We start from the raw sequence: 18,201 nt of genomic DNA, 5'->3' as shown, positions 1-18,201 counted from the left end.
AGGAATCTCTGGACCCTTATCTCCAGCAGGAAATGAGATATTCGTCTGTGTTCTGCTTGAGTAGATTGAAGTCGTAGCAAATTCCATTTAGAGAAAGGGGCGTGGAGTGGGGCTATCAGGTTAAAGTGGGTGGGGGAGAGATAACAAAAATAAAGGGAAAACAATAAAGAAAAACTAGAAAAGCAACTTCAGAAACACGCTTTCCTGGCACAGCTTGTCACATTTGTTTTCCTAAGTCTCCAGGAGGACTATTTGAACAGAAGTGTCTGTATACCCTGAGATTCCCACGCTGGCAGCCTTTGAGAAGCGAGAAGGAAGAGGACTCTATTCTGCCCCTTGAACCCTTTTCTATCCTATATGAGATGGCTCCTTAGAGATGGTGGAGGAGAGCAGAATGTAGCTAGTGTGTTCCGGAGATGAGTGGCATCGGAGGTCACAGCCAAGGCTGGTAACTCTTAGCCCCACCCACCTTTTGTTCCTTCCCCTTGGCGCTCAGCCTCACCTATTTCAAACTCTTTCCTTGTTTTGTACTAGTCGCTGGCAATCTTTGGCCTTCTCGTCTTTGGCCGTCTCATCTTTCTCGCAGCCTACGGCACCTGGAGACCAAATCAACCCCCAATCTTGCAACCCTCCAGGGACTCAGGCAGAAACTGGGCATGCTCAGCGGCACGGGCAGCTTTCAGTCTTTCCGAGGCGCGGCTCAGCGCTGGGCAGGGACCCGCGTGCCAATTCAGTTCGGGCTTCGGCACCCACCTCTGCTGAACCCAGGGATCCGAGCTGCACCCTGAGGCTAATTCTGCACCCTTAGGTGGTTCATTCTCAATCTTCAACCTGCTGAGCGCCAACAGAGCCTACAAATATTCCTCATTAAGAAACTGTTTTCCCACCTGTGTTTTCCTTGCAGCTAAGGGTGCTTTAGCTACTGCGGCGTGAGGAGCTCAGGGACGGAGCTCTGTGGCTGGTGGCCGTAGAGATCACCTTCCCAGAGTAGCTGTTTGTCACGGAGTTTTAGAGATTTCTTGGCTGGCTTCCGCTAAAGCACGCTTGAGTAATCCGAGCTGTGGCGGCGCCCAAGCTACCAGGATAAAGGGAGCGTGTGTGTGTGTGTGTGTGTGTGTGTGTGTGTGTGTGTGTGTGTTAGGGGGAGAGGGCGGGGATAGAAACGTCAACCCCCCCGACCCCCAGCCTCCTTTCTTCTCTCTCCTTCCTGCAAAAGCAGCACAAGTCTTCCAACCCCCCTCAGCCATTCCTCACTGCTCTGGGCAACCGCCAGGTTAAGCCCATTTGCACTGGGAAATTGGCGCTGTTTGGGAGAAGAGAAACAGATCGATTGCCCTTGTGACTCCCCGCCCCCTTCCCACCCCACCCCCACCGCTCCCTCCCTCCTTCCCTCCCCCGCCACCTCCCCTCACCCCGCCTCCTTCCCGTTCCCCACCCCCAAACCCTCTCACCCGCGGCAGTCCGGTGCGAGGCCCCTCCGGAAGGTGAGGGGAATGGATTGGACTCCGGTGGGGAAAGCGGGTGTCTAGAAGTGGTGCTAATGGGAAGAGAATTCTGGTTTCAAAAGAGGATGCTCTGCCACAAAGAGCGGCTCGCGCGCTGGCCTGGGCTCTAGCCGAGGAGAGATCCCGGGAGAACTCCAGAGCTCCGGGGGAGCGCTCCTCGGAAGACTGGGGCCAACATGCCTGTGCGCAGGGGGCATGTGGCACCACAAAATACATTTCTGGGGACCATCATTCGGAAATTTGAAGGGCAAAGTAAGTTCATTTGTTCTCTTCTCTCGCCCTCGCTTTCTGCCTTGATAGTGCACTTGGCGTCCACCGCTTCCAAGCTGGGGAGACCGGCAACTCCAGGCTCTGTCAAGTTAAGAGGCTATGAAACCGAGCCAGGAGGTTCGAGCGGCAGCGGGAGTGTTATTCTTCTGATATTAATTTTGATTTACATTTTAGATTACGGTCTCCATTATAGGAGGCAATTTGATCCTCCTCTACCACTGCTCCATTATCTGCCTTGCTACTTAATGTCCTACTATTCTACTATCTTAAAGGGAACGTGCTAGGATAACATGGGTTTATATTTTGAGGTTGTTTTACTGTAGACTTTTTGAAAGTCGGAAGCAGAGCAGACCACACTATTGGAACAAGAGAATGTAAATGGTAGTAGCGATGTAAATGGCTATGCAAACTATATTTTACCTTGGTTAAACTGCAAGGCAGTGGTATGACACGGATGCTTGCTTGCTATTAGTTTATAGAAGCTAAATGTTGTATTGAATCAATGCAAATATATCCTAAGCAGGATAATTTGGAAAAGCAGTATCTAATCTCTGCTGGTTTCCGATGCAAATGGCTCATTATTCAAAATAATATTTCTATTCTTTTATTATCTCCTTAACATTTCCATCTAGAGATTTAAAAATTGAAGTGTAATAAGTAAATCCCACAAAGACTGAATGAACAGAAATTTAATGTTCTCATGTGGACTAAATATAGGGAATACATTTTTGCTATATAAGTATATTAATTTAAAATCCTATATTTGTTAACTTATCTTCAACCTTTTCTTAAAACTATATTAATACATTTGTATGCCATATATTTTGCGGTTATTTCAACACTGCATTTAGTGACGTGAGGATCTGGTACCTTGCGTACAAAATAAACTTGTATATCCTGCTTCACAACGTATTTGGAAATAATAAATACAATCTGTGATATAAATTAATAAGCTCTTTGTATTAAAAATTCCTGCTACTACACAAAACATCAAGGATCTCCCAAAGTAAAAGTAAAAAGTGTCATCATGATATTCACTGAGTGTGTGTAAATATTTTTCTTTTGGAAAATATATATTATGAAAAGTTGAACCTTTGCCTTGTTGAATTGCTATTAAATATGAAGTAGTTTCATTACTAAAGCTAGTTGCCTTTGTTTTTAACATGATGTATGTAACATGCCTAAGAGAGATAGAGAGAAACCAAAGAATAATAACTACTTTGAGAAAGTTGTATTCAAAGGGCCAAAGTTGAAATGACAAATCTTACAACTACAGAATGTTTCACTGTTTGACTTTGAAAATATTTACATTACAATTAAATGACATTCTGAAAATATCAATGGGCAGCTGCTTGTCTGAGGGCCCACTAGGATCCCCAGCAGTTGCAGGGCTTGAGAGCTAGACTATTTGGGAAATTCTATTCTTGCAATTTGAAGAGTGGTTTCTTAATACTTTCTGTTAAAATTACTTAGGATCATTAATCCCACATTTAAAGTTTGTGGGGTTTCTTGTGTTTTCTTTTTTCATAAAGTATAGAGAAATTAATAATTTGGGGAAGCACCTGCATTTCAGAGCTCTTATTATGCAACAAATTGCTTCAGTGTTACGGAGAATATTGTGGAAGCTTTTTCAATGATGCCATACTATCTTCTTATTACAGATAAAAAATTTATCATTGCAAATGCCAGAGTGCAGAACTGTGCCATCATTTATTGCAACGATGGGTTCTGTGAGATGACTGGCTTCTCCAGGCCAGATGTCATGCAAAAGCCATGCACCTGCGACTTTCTCCATGGACCCGAGACCAAGAGGCATGATATTGCCCAAATTGCCCAGGCATTGCTGGGATCAGAAGAGAGGAAAGTGGAGGTCACCTACTATCACAAAAATGGTAAAATTTATCTATTTAGTATTCCTTCTATTTTATCCCATTGAAAAGAAATTTTGACTGTTAAAAGTTCATATACAAAGAAGCCCAAAATGTTCAGTTGTAGATATATGCTTTCCTTATAGTATTTTGAGATCCAACATGTATGGGTATTCTGATTAGTGATCTGGGAGAAACAATTTTTTCTTTGAATAAGGGTACTGTGATCTCTTCAAAAGTACAGTAATATAATGTCACTCAGGTTAAAAATGCTACAAATCAGTCTTAGATGCTTCTTTCTTTAGGAATTATAGAAAGATCAACAATTTACTGCTGCGTTGGTATGCATTTGGTAGGTGAGAAACACAGATACAGTGTTATTTGTTTGAACTTTAAAATACTCTACAAAGCAAGTTTATGTTGAAAACTATATCAAAAACTAAAACTATTACAGTTATGTCTCTTGGCTCTTTAGCTTTAGTTGATAGGCAACACCTCTTGTTTCTTTTCCTCCTTCTTATACAAGATTAAGGATGATAAATAGGTACTTATACATTGATCTAGTTAACCTGTGTATATTCAAACAATAAAGGCTGTTTATGTAGTCAAGATTTGTCCTAAACTAAGAAATGCAGAAAAAAATTATGATACTGTGGAGTTATTAGTATTGATTTTTATAACTACAGCAAAACTGGGATCTTAAACTTAAGGTCATACCTCAACTTCAAGGGCAACACCTCCTTCTGTCAAACTTGCTATGAGAACAATAAGAGTTAGATATAATAGTTCTTTTAAAAAACTACACATGTAATAGATAGGCATGCCTTAAATACACAATATATATTTAAATGAACTCACATATATGAATACCCAGATATGCCCATTTTAAGGTGTATATATATACACACACACACACACACATACATATATATATTCCTAAATATCTATATATCTATATCTATAATGATATTTGACAATTTGGGGCTTAAAGGTAAAATTAGTTTTAAAACTTGAATGTTATAGTTAATTTTGTGGATATTTCATCATCATCTATTTCTTTTTATTCCACTAACAGAAATTACTGAGGCAGAGAGGTAGCTGTTCAGATTTTTAGAAAACTCTTCAGATTTTGATAAATATGTAATGTGCCATGGCCTATATCATATAATGACTCATCATTTGGTAAACTAGACAGAAAAAAAGACAGCAGGGAAAAGGTTTCACTCTAACTCTTATTTTCTTATAATTCAATGTACAATGTACAATTCTTAATTATTACATTTTCCTTAACATGAACTTCAGTGGTTACAAAACACTACTAAAAACAAGTTTGTATAACTTTGTAGTAATCTGGAATGAAAGCAATTGTATAGTTATCAAACAGACAGAAATTGTTTTTAAAGTTCTTCCCACGTTTCTCGTACTTTTCAATCAGTAATGTTGGCATATTAGAAATAGCCTAATTGTTCTGTTGTCTTGAAAACATTTATTGGATTGAGCTCTCACTACCCAAATGTAACTCATGTCTTTCGAGTATCTGATGCCAACAATCTGGACTTTTGGAATAATTTGAATGTCTGACATTTTTTCCTATTGAATATTTATTATGATGCCAACACAGTCTATATTATGGTAACTTCAGTGAATGTTGGTCCATCTTTGGTCATTATGTTTTCTAGACCATTTCAGGGTTTTCTCCAACTCCTAGAATTTAAGTATGACATTAATCTGGACAGTCTAAATTGCTCAGATACCAGGTATATCTTTCAGAGTGTTTTCAAGTAGAAGTTATCTATTATAGCACAAGTGGCATGATGATGTTTTGAAAGTTGTGAGATGTGGGTGTGTAAAATGATCTCAAAACACTGTAAAACAGCAATTTAATAAGAATCACAAATATGATTAATTCCTATTAAATTATTGAATTTTCTGTGTTGAACATATTGACAAATACAAATCTTTCTATTTGAATGGTTTTCTTGGTTATATGCATTAAAACTCCCTTGTTTTCAGAAAAGGACTTTTGATTTGGAGGGTTGTTTAGGTATAAAAAAATTAACCTTTGGTAAAACGTTTGATTCTGTTGACTTCCTTTTCAGGTGTAACTCAGTCTTCAAGGATTTGAATATCTTTAGCATTAACTATAAAATCTACCTATTTTGCTTTGATTGATATGGAAAACACGAGATAATGGACCAAGCATTTTCTTTTTATTTAATATTTTAAGAAAAATATTAATTTGAATGACCTTTTTAGATAGTGATGACACAGTTGTAGTCATTTGCTTTGAATGTAATAAACTTGTGTTTTGGCTGCTAGTTCAGATACCTTGAATAGAATCTTCAGTGTGTCTTGGTTTTATATTTATGACAACTACAAAATTAGTTAGAGCTTATGAGATACAAATTCTTGGACAGTCTCATCTCTTAGAGATAAAACTACTGCCAGGTTCTCTACATTTATAAAAGCGGGAAGGGGGAAAATCACCAACATATTTGTTGGTTTGTTTCTCAAAGTTTCCTTAATTCTTTATTATTGATGCCATTGACTTTTGAGTTTCTTGATTTCTTAACTGTATACAGTAAATGCTTCTTTTACTTATTCTTTATTTAGCATTTCACAAGAATATGAAGAGTGATGTAATAAGCCCAATGAACAAATTAACAGAAAGTTTATATATTCTGTTTCCATTTCTTCCATTTGCTCTTACTGGAGGAGTAAAAATACGACCGAGGCATTATTTTGGAAAGCTTGTTTGCTAAAGTGGCCCAGAGGCTTTATAAGCAATTTAAACCCGTGATCTATGTAATGAGTTCACATTGATGCGGTTCATGGTGAACTACATGATCATCATTTTGCAACACCATTTCCTACTATGCTTTTGTATGTGATTGTGCTAGGTACAATTAAACTTGCTGTTTATCAGAATATCAATTTTTAAAAACCTAGTTATTTGCAGTAGGAATATTTGACAGCTCTTCCTTTGAGGATTCTATTTTACAGTTTAAGTCATTATTGCATAAATCATCCTTGGCAGCTGTGAAGTATTGCTTGAGGTGATAAAGCTGTAAATCTTTTGACATAAAACTCTAATTATACAAAACTATAATTATGCTATGACTTATATAAGGATGGGCATGTATTTTAATAGCATAATACATTCATTTAAAAACACTTTTCAGCAACAAAGATTAAAAAATAGCAAAGACTTCAGTTATTAACTAGTTCATAGTTTTAGATGATGCGAATGGAAAGGAAACAGAAAAAAAATAGTTAGGCCCCACAACTAAGTTTATCCCTCATCTGGTTTGGAGTATGTCACGGAATAGAGCTAGCTAGTTTAAGTGCTAAACCCCTTCAGGCATATTTAGAAATGTGACTTTGACCTTAAATTATCAAGCAACTTTAAGCATTTGAAAAAACGAAGTATATTTCTCCAGGAGAAATAAATGTCTTTACTCAGTAAGACAGTAGGACTTAAAACATATTATTTTTTTAAGTCAGAGCATTCTTGTATTTTTGCCATTATGCTTTCATACACGCTACAGTAGCTACTTTGCTAACAAATCAGAAATATATAGTGCTACTTTTCTTATCTTCACACTGCTTTTAAAGAACTGAAGAAGGATAAGGGACTGAGAGAAGTTCTTGCCTAATCCAGTCACATATCAGTACAAAGTTTCAGAGGTAGAGTTTGATTAACTAAACTCAGAAGAGGTCTTGGTTTGACAACACTGAATTTACTATGTCTGAAAATTATGTGGAAAGACCTTCTAGAAACAGCTCTCTTTTGTGAATCAAGGTGAAGATGTATACTGAGTGCCTCCTCTCTCTCACATAACGTACCAGGCACTATAAGTACAGTAGGAAGAGGTACAAAGGAAGATGCAACCTGATCTCTGCTTGCAGGACATTTGTATTACAGAGTGACTAATGTTCATTTCCATCTTCTAAATCTCAGCTGTTTGTATAAAATTATTTTTAATGGAAAAAGAGTATTTGGACTATGGGGTTGTTAATTGCATAGAGAACCTGCAAAATTTATTATTAATTGCTATTTTCCTTCTATTCCCCAAATTTAAAATAAACGTGCTTATGTGTATCTTTTTTCACCATTGTCATGTATACATAATAATGTATTAAAGAAGCAATGAAGTTTAGTTAAAATTTTATTAGTACAAACAGAAATTTCACAAAATTTCATAATAGCTTTATATAAGTTATATGGCATATAAAACATTCAGCTCTCTTAATTCTTGGATTGTGTAGAAGACATACAGATGGTAGTTTTTTAGACAAGAACAAAAATATATTTTGTGTGTGTGTAATTCAAGCAATGAGAAAGATTTTCAGAGCGTATCATGCCTAGAGTTTGCTTGGGTGTTCATTTTAACTTTCTGTTTATACATTTTTATATTCTATTCAGTAGACTACTGCAACAACAGTAATCCTAAAATTCGTTTTCCCTTATGTGCATAAATTTTATATCATCTCACCGACTTTGCGTATTATCCAGAATTCAGATGTGATCAGGTGTAATTGTTGATAAAATAGGCATTCGCAAGGTATGGTCTTCCCCATAATTTGAAAACTATTTCAGTATTGTACTAAGTGAAACCAAATGCCCTAAAACTGTGGCTGAGCTCTGTTTATCAGTTACTTTTCACCATTCACCAACATCATACCTCTAAGAAATTCTGGTGACAAGAAGCCATGTTGTCAGCCAGCTCGAGGGAGGACTTCTTAGTTATTTTCACACCCAAGGGGCTTGAGAACAGGTCAGTTTAGGACTGAAGGAATAGGATAAGTTTAACAGGAGGAACTTGTTTCTACTGGCTTCCAAAGGTTTTTGGTTTGTTAGTTGGTTCGTTGGTTGGTTGGTTGGTTGTTTTGGTTTTGTTGCTGTTGTTGTTTGGTATAAATAATCTCTGAATCCATTGCTGGCAATCTAGCCTGCCAGGAGAGTGCCCGGTTAGTTGAGCCACAAGGAAGTAACAGTTGGGGTATGAAGTTTTGAGGTATCATCATTCATCTGTGATCTATACTAGAAATTTTGGTGTCCTTTTCCATTTTTCTCCATCTCTCAGCTCCCTAAACTCAACTGGTCACCAAATCCTTTCAATCTTTACATCAGAACTATCTTTCAATGCTACCTCCACTTTTCCAACCACTTCGAAGTGGTCTAATGAAAGCCTGCTGTCCTTCTGAAGTATTCAAGTTTCTAGTTTCTCTCCTCCGATTCATCCTCTATATGGTGGGAGAGACCTATTCCTGAAACACGAATCACCTATGCTGATGGCTTATTATCGCCAAGAATCACTGAAAGTAAATTTTATATACTAAAAAGTGGATACAACCATCTCATAAAATATATATTCTTATTGTCCCCTTTTTGTGGAAATAACACTGAGGCCCAGAGAGACTGAATAATTTGCCAAATTGCACATAACTCATGCACAGTGGAGTCTGAGCCCTTAACAACTTTGTCTTACTCCTGCTCGGTGTACGTATATCAAACTTGTTTTAAGTCATTAAACCAGGATACTGGCTGGCTTCAGAATTGAATTCACTTGGGACTTCAAGTATGGTGTTGTCTTAGTCTCTTCCTTTTGTGATAACAAAATACCTTAGAGTGGGTAACTTATAAACAATAGAGATGTATTTCTCACAGTTTTGCAGGCTGGGAGAACCAAGATCAAGGCATCAGCAGATTCTGGGACTGGTGAAGGCTGGCTCTTTGCTTTCAAGATGGCAGTTTATTGCTGTGGCCTCACATGGCAGAAGCAGAGGGCTAAAAGGGGTAGTCAGCTCTCTTAAGCCTCTTAAAAGGCATTAATCCCATTCAGGAGAGTGGAGCCCATATGACTTAATCACACCCCAAAAGTCTACACTTCTTACTACTCTCATGTTGGGGTTGAAGTTCCAACATAAATTTTTGAAGGAACACATACATCCAAACCATCATAGGTACGTTTAGAAAAATCCAGTTGCATTTCCATCTCTGATAATAACTAGATGAACTCGTTGGAGTTTACCTTCTTCGTGCCTCAATTTTCTTTACTGATAACTATTTGGAGAATATCATCTATGTTGTTAGGCTTATTGAGTGTGTCTCATACAATAAAGAACACAGCATTACTTCTGGCATGGTTTCCATAATGTATTCAATAAATATCAATTAGTTGAATATATTGCCACTTTTGTTTCTCCCACAAATCTTATGATCCAGTCATTCTTCATTGCTCAGAGTTTCTTAAAAAAGTAACATATTTTTCTTCTACTTAGACTCTGTTTAACCTTTAGAAGTTTTTCTTTACCTATAATGAATACTTCAAAGACTTTCTAAATGGATTGCCCTTCCCTCAGCTTCTTACCCTAAAGAAGCCATCATTCTTCTTTCAAAGACAGATCAAAAGACTTCTCTGTGAAGTCCTTCCTGATGTTACCAATATTTGCACCCTGTCTCCTCATAGCACTTGGTTCTAGACTCCAGGGTAGCCTCTGAAGTGTGCTCCTTGTTATTACATATTATTGTAGTCAATTTAGTCTATTTTTAGCTTATTCAGAGAAAATACCAAGTCTTATTAATTTCTGTGTCCAGGATATATGGAAGTGTAACTAGTACGAAGTGAGTGCACTGTTAGTATTCACTTAAAGAATGAAGAGAAGATGAAAAATGGTACCATACAGTTAGAAAAAAAAAAACAGATTCAGTTAATAAGATCTGGGGGAAAGTGTGTTATAGGAAAAGTGTAATGCTTTGATTTTTTAAAATTTTCTTAAGAATACTTCTAAAATATTAAAAACAATTTTTACCTTAATTGTATTAATGGCCATATGTTTTATTTAGTAATCTAAAATATTAAATTATCCTCATACCTGAAACTATATGAATATGAATAGCTAGAAAAATATTTAGTGAACAATTAGAATCTATTCACCATAAATTATTAACCTGTTATCTAAGTGTCAATCACTTGCTACCCCACCAATGACTTACTAGTTTCTCAAACAATCTCTAATAGCCCAAACCAGAGTTTCTTCTGTTCTTTTCTGACTTGATTTCCTTGCTGTGGTTGACACAATTATATAACTAACTGAATATGTTACACACTCTACTGGAATTTTATATCTAGTGCAACTGTTTATCTCTCCATGTTTTCTTGAAAATTCTTAATCAGTAATGAAGCTTGATTTCAGGGTTATACAATAATGGCAATGTAAAATGTAAAATGATAAAGTTAGGTTATTAATAATTAATTATTATAATTGCCAAATGAATATTTTATCTCTCTTTACTGTGCTGTCTGCATTTAGCAATAGCACTGAACTACCGAGAAGCAATAGAGTCAGGTAGCTACAAGGCACTAATTATAGTAGTGAGTAAATACGTCTTATTACTGAACAATTAAGAAAGTTAATGGTTATGAGAAAACAGAATTCCAGGTTCTCATGACTGACTGGATATTCCATAATCTCTGCCTCATCCTCCTTTAATTTACATTAAATATCTAATTAAGAAAAGCAAAGGGCTCTTTCCATGATAGCTTGAATCATGGCTGAGGCGTCTTCTCTGACTTTTCCCAAGTTAAAGTAGGCCTGCTTGTGTGCAAACTTGTCCTTTTCATGATTCCCACTGTTTTGTAGAATGTCTCACACTACTTTTTACTCAGAAAATGGGTAAAAACAGCTGTGGCTGGTGCTCAGTGGGCAGGAATTCAAGGGAGGAGTGAGAGAGGACTGTGGGTACATTTCTGCCTTTAGTTGGCTCATTTTGTAAAATGATCTCAAACTAGACTGTACTGGGCGGGATATGTGAGGTTCCTTGAGCCACACGGCTTTTGCTTACCTGTGCTTTCTTTCCAGATGAGTCAGAATACAGTGTAACAGCAAGTGGACTCTCACCATTGTGGGTTTTCTTGTTTCCTTTTTCTGTTTTTATTTTGTTCCTTCCCTTTTTTTTTTTTTTTAGATCTTTAGGAGTGTTTTTATTTATCATTCTTTCTTAATTTTGATAGGACATTAATTCTTCTGCATTTTTGGAAATATTTGTTTTGAGAAAAATGTAATAACTGCACGAGTTCAAGACAGCTTAAAATGTCTGTTGCCCATCATATAAATTATTGTAGCCTCAAAACACTCTTCTTACTTATATTCAGTGAAGTCTGTATCAATGACTTAAGATGATGGGCATGATGACAAAAATTAAAATACAAATTAGTGTTGGTTTTATAACAAGTAGCAAAGAAAAAGTAATAAAAATCCATTTGTGCTAAAAAATATCACATATTGTAACACAATCTTAAGGCATTTGCATATACTAATTAAGATTATATCAATTGGACAAAATCATTGTTAGAGCTATGCAAGGTTGCATGGTGTGTGAATACTTTTTAATGAAGTTTCTGTTTACCTCTTTTAGCTAAATCCATTAAAATTTCTTCTTGGTTTGCTAAAAAGTTTATGTACACCATCTGTTTTATTTAATAATAATATTAATCATTTGATCTTTAGCTGTACCTTTATTCAAGGGGCTTACATGCGACAGATGTGCTCTTCAGATTTTAATTTCTGTGGTTGCATGCAATGGACACCAGCCCTCTACTCAGTATAGATCTTCTCCCAAAGGTCTAACATTGAGTTCCAACTCAGTGACTGGTTCTTCATACAAATTGCTTTAAGTGATTTTCATGACAGTTTTGGGAGCAGATATTATCCCATTTTACAGATAAGTTAAATTGAGGTTCAGAGAAGTTAAGTACTAACGATCACAGAGCAATGTGGAAGTGTGGCTTATGATTTACATTTATCTATGCTTGCAAACTCTACCACATTGCCTCCAAATGATACACATCTTAAACCTCAACCTACTCTATTCTGTATTTCCTAGTTCCAGTTCTTAACCATAGATTTTATCGATTATCCAAGGTTTAAATCTGACTAACTTAATTCACATCAAAGAGTGAATAAAGCAAGGCATTTTGCATTTTTAACAGAACTTTATTAATAAAAATGAATCTCTATCAGGCAGAGTGTTAGATTTTAGTAGAATGAGGATAGCTAGTATATGCTTATAATCTACATCATTTTAAACGGTATTCTTTTTTGATCTTACAATGTCTCACTTTTGGACTATATATTGTATGACTGACTTAGATTTTGGGGGCATTTTTGGTTAAGGTCCCCTCAGTTACTATATGTCTAGTCTTCATCCACGAAATCAGGAAGAAATTTCATAAGAGTATTGTGATTGCGGTGGCTCAAGCCTGTAATCCCAGCACTTTGGGAGGCTGAGACGGGCGGATCAGGAGGTCAGGAGATCGAGACTATCCTGGCTAACCCGGTGAAACCCTGTCTCAACTAAAAAAATACAAAAAACTAGCCGGGCGAGGTGGCGGGCGCCTGTAGTCCCAGCTACTCGGGAGGCTGAGGCAGGAGAATGGCATGAACCCGGGAGGCGGAGCTTGCAGTGAGCTGAGATCCGGCCATTGCACTCCAGCCTGGGCGACAGAGCGAGACTCCGTCTCAAAAAAAAAAAAAAAAAAAAAAAAAAAAAGCGTATTGTGATTCAGTAGCAGGGCCATACATGGTGTCCTTTTCCCCCTCTCCTTCCCACAAGAAAGTTTTATTTCCTGTCAAGATTACGTGATGTAACAAAATTCACCACTAGTATTTTAAAGGGAACGCATAAATATACTGTGTGGAGAGTGTCTGGTTTATTTAAAACGCCTCCAATTTTCTACATCTTGAGCCAAATGTCAGACTCACTTCTTGTTACACAGCCTACTAACTCGTTTCCCTGAGCTCCTCCTAAAGGCCATCATTCTTAGGACTCCTCCCTTTGACCACTGGGTTTCTTCTTCCTGAGATAGCCTTAATGTCCCCTCCCTGCACCCTTCATCAATTCTCCTCCACTTTTAAGCAAATTCTGTATGGCTTCAATCTCAGCTCATTTCTAAGGTCTCTAAGTCCCTCAGGCAGCCTTCTCCACATTTCTCACATATTTTCCTTTTCTCTATTGGAACACTTATGAAATTATATTGTATTAATTTGTTTCTATTTCTGTCTTTCCCACTCTATGTTGAACATTTTGAGGGGACTCATTAAGGCAGTTATTAAGAAGTAGAAGAAATGGTGGGAGAGCAAAGAACAGACTTATGAGAACCCAGCAATACACCCATTTACAGATGAATATGTGTGAAAGGTGTCAGAGTCTGGAAAGATATCATTCATTCATTCATTCACCATCTTGTGCTGGTCATTTTGCTGCTATGAGAATGGTAAAAATCAATAACTTACATTGTTTGTTAACTGAGAAATTAATTATTAACTTGCTGCCATATGGTTTATATACTATAAAGCAGTTTATTCTAATACTTAATAACCTGTAACTCATTATAAAAATACATAACAAATAACTCTTCTTAGTTAGCCTAGGGAAAAGGTGAATGGTCAGAAGAGTTCAGATAGATCCCTGATGCCAACACAGTTGACTGATTCTGATGGAACATCCACAAGTTCAATAAAAGGAAGAATATCTCTACATGTTCTCATAATAATATGTGCACGTGTACAAACCATCCCAGCCCTCCCTGGATCTCCTCAGTTAAATACACAAAATACTTATACAACCTTGTAATTATGCTGATGTATTTTTCTGCTATTTTTCTCCACACATTGGACGCAGCTTCATATTCACACTGGTCTCACAACACATTTCATTCTTTTTTCCAAACCTTGGGTCATGGGTTGAGATTGTAAGGCCTGTATGATATCAGAAGATACTTCATCAGTCACATCCTGATACAGGATTTCGCCACTTCAACAAGGACTTGTATCTCTACTTGCTCTCTGTCTCTGTCAAGGTGATTTAACTTCACTGTTGAAAAATTAGAAAATACAGAGAGAAAATAGAAAAAAAGCCCCATAATCTTAACACTAAGAGATATCCACTGTTACAATGATGGCATGTAGTGCAGCTATAATTTTTCTACACAAACACACACATGTGAGCATTCATGCATGTTTTTAGCAAGACCAGGACAGCACTACATATATCACAGTTTGTGGCTTGTTTTCCTCACCGAGAAATTTCTGCTGAACATGATTATGTTTTTTTTAATGATTACATAAAATTTATACACAGACCATAATTGTTTTAATATCCACAGAATATTACCAATAATTGAGCACTCGACTATTTCTAACTTTTTACTATTGTACAAATGTACCAAAAGTCTGTTCAATCATCTTGACCACCCGTAATTTTTTTCCTTACTAAATACTACTAGAAGTATAATTACTGCATAACGGTATACCTATCCTAAAACTTTTGATACTCCTTGTCAAACTATAACTCCAAAAAGGAATGTATTTAACTGCACATTTTATGTGTCTAATAAAACTTGGCATTCTTTTTAATTTTTGTTGATCCAGTAGAAAGAGTACCTTATTGTCTGATCACTAAATGTAATCTAGTTCAATTTCTGTTGAAATTTGTTGAATTTTGCAATTCAATTTTTATTGAAAAACACATGTAGAAAATATTTGAGGCAATTTATTTTCCTATTAAAAAACATGCTAAGTATTTTGAAACCTAGGAGCAATAAGGATATCTTGAATAGCCGAGTATCCTCGCTGGATGCCCCCACTTCACACCAGCTTCACTCTTTTAAAAACTGTTCTTCACATTCATATTTTCATTTCAGTAATTTGCTGGCATTTTTCCAAGCCTTAGATTCAGAAACTGATACCAAGTCTTTACTATTTAAATAATTTGCTACTTAAAAGTTCAAACATTCCTTGAACTTTTTCTCCTTTCTATGTGGAATAAGTTGGATTTTAAGTTATTTTCAGTATTCTTATATATTTCAGTATTTCTTATTTATTATCTAAATATACTATGATGAAAAGTATAACTAATGAAAGAGCTTTCCTTCAGTGGTCTTATTTGAATATATGTATATATATATTCAGATTAAAATATACTAAATATATATATATATATATAGTTTTGCTGAGATGCAAAGTGATGGCCAGGAAAGTTAGCAAAGTCATAATAAATAAACATTCTTCTAGGATATCATGTAACAGAAGTGAAATGCACTTATGAAATGCCACTTATACTGACATGAAATGCTCAAAATTACATATATGTGAGGAAAGATATAAGCAACAGAATTATACACAGTATTAGATAAACTGCTAAATTTATTCCAATATAATAGTATTGAAACAAATGCAGGGAAAGATTATTCTCTTCCTAGGCTGCCTTACTTAACCAAGACATGCAGAGCTCTGGTAATCTGATCTTTCTAGCTGTGAGTCATTGTCAGGTCTTCCCTCCAGGTGTTCTTTATAATGAATGTCACTTAACCAAGGCTCAGTAGGATTTATGGATTCCCAGATTGCTGTTCTCAGAATTTGCCCCCCATTGAAGGACTACACAAAAATGCCATTAATGATGCACAACCTCAACTGTCCTATTAGCTGGCATCTATTCATTCTAAAATTGCAGAACTTGTTTCTTTGCAGGTCATGTTTCCAGAGTAAGCAGAAGGTGTCCTAGTCAAATGTCATACCCAGCAACATTCTTTATTTTAAATATATTCACTGTGTATAGTGTGAGTTACACAACATTTTGTCTTAATTACTGGCTCCCTCAGTAATTTCAATGATGAATTTTCCTCTGAAGAATACTTCATCTCAAAGAGTTAATACTTTTTGTTATTAATCTAAACTTTTTGAAAATATGAAGAATCCTGATTACAGCTTTACATATTTACCAAGTAAGATTTTATAATATCATTCTTGATTTTTCTTCAATATTAGAAAAAAATATAGAAAATAAAATATAGAAAATAAATACTATATTTTTCTACCATATAGAAAATAAAACTAAATGTTGGCAGAGCTAATGCTCTGCTACAGAAATGAAAATTAATTTTGAGTGTAAAAGAATAGAGAAAAGTATTTTCATAGGTACTTCTTATATGGCAATTAAAAAATAACTGGTAACATTTAAATTTTCTTTTCCAGAAGATAATTAGAGATTTTAGACTATTGGCATTTAAAAATCTATAAATTTAAAACATAAAACATAAAGAATGAAGATGAAGCCTGCTCTTTTAACCACTATAGTTGCATGGTGAAATTCTTGGAAAAGACAAAAGGAATCTCAGGCATTGAATTTTCATTCCAGCAAAAGTTATGTGTGCTAACTTCTGTTAAAGATTCCAAAAATCATGGACTAAAGAAGACCAGAGACTTTTTCTAAAAAAATAAAGACTTTATTATACTATGAAGTATAATAAAGACTATGTTATAATATAACTAGACAGAGCTTTCTTGCCACTAACCTTGTTGTTCTAGAAATGGAATAATCAACCCCACTCCCATTACCACACCAACTTTAACTATAACTCAAGGCAGAAATCAGATCTTGGAATTTTTTTATTTTTGTTGATTTTAGTTTCTTTAGTTACATTCATGCACACTAGTATCTTGCTAATTATTTCAAGGATTGGGCTAAATTATTCTGTGGAAACATGAAATTCTATAATTGGAAATAAATAATAGAGTGTGGTTTGAACATTTTAAATAATATTACTAATAAGTATCATTGAGCACTTACAATGTGACTATACTCTTCTAAAATCTTTTTTTCAATTTTTAGCATATCCTAAGACATATTTTATTGTTCTTATTTAACAAATTGAAAAGATGAAGTTCAGTAACTTCCTCAGCACTGCACAAGTAGTACATAGCAGCTACTATCTGAGTGCAGACTGTCTTCTTTTAGAGCCTGTGTGCTCAGCACTCTACTGTACCACCTCACCCATCTCCTGTTCAGGTAGATACAATGACACACTCAGTACACACATATGTGGAATCACGTCTCCCCTTTATGCAAAGTGTGAAATGTTTCTGGATTTTAGGCATTTAAATGTTTTAATTTTGGAGGCTTGTAATCTTCTTTCCTTAAATGCAATTAAACATCTGCCTCCAGCTGTACAAGAGTGTGGGCTTGTGCTTTGACACCTCAATCCTATTCTCCTTTAGAAGCAACAGGCATTATAATCCCTGTGTTTTCCATGCACCATAAGGTTTAAAAACCATTGCTGTGCAGCACAGCAACATGGCACAAGTATACATATGTAACAAACCTGCACGTTATGCTCATGTACCCTAGAACTTAAAGTATAATAATAATAAAAATAAAAAAATAATAAAAAACCATTGCTATTTGATGATCTGATTACATACAGCTTCTGGAGGTTTTAGAAATAACTTCAATTCACCTCTGTTTCCCACAATTCCTTGCACAGAGTAGCTGCTCAATAAATAGTATCTTTAAATAATTGAATGAATTAAAACATTAGACACATTCTCTTAACTAAGCTTCCATTTGATCTATTAGTTACTTCTTTGATAAAGTGAAAGTAGTTCCTTACCTGTTTGAAAGGCATGATAAGGAGGGAGCATAGTCTACCGTTTCAAATTGTGAACACTGGAGTCATGTTGCCTAGGTCCAAATCTGGAACACACACATTGTGTGA

The 18,201-nt window shown here is 35.8% G+C and overlaps 1 protein-coding gene across 5 annotated transcripts in view; it reads left to right on the top strand.

The window, feature by feature from the left end:
• Positions 1-1,625: 1,625 nt before the first annotated feature.
• Positions 1,626-18,201, top strand: part of LOC105483334 (potassium voltage-gated channel subfamily H member 7) — a 473,655-nt gene continuing 457,079 nt past the window's right edge. For all 5 annotated transcript variants that reach the window (XM_071072859.1, XM_011744162.3, XM_071072860.1 and 2 more), the window contains exons 1-2: positions 1,626-1,757; positions 3,437-3,667. In XM_071072859.1, coding sequence (XP_070928960.1) covers positions 1,682-1,757; positions 3,437-3,667 — 307 coding nt within the window. In that variant the 5' untranslated portion in view covers positions 1,626-1,681. The remainder of the gene's footprint in view (positions 1,758-3,436; positions 3,668-18,201) is intronic.

The sequence above is a fragment of the Macaca nemestrina genome, chromosome 11, assembly GCF_043159975.1.
Source record: "Macaca nemestrina isolate mMacNem1 chromosome 11, mMacNem.hap1, whole genome shotgun sequence".
Lineage (NCBI taxonomy): Eukaryota > Metazoa > Chordata > Mammalia > Primates > Cercopithecidae > Macaca > Macaca nemestrina.
Note: the sequence above shows the minus strand (reverse complement) of the source record. Positions and strands in the feature narration are given on the sequence as shown.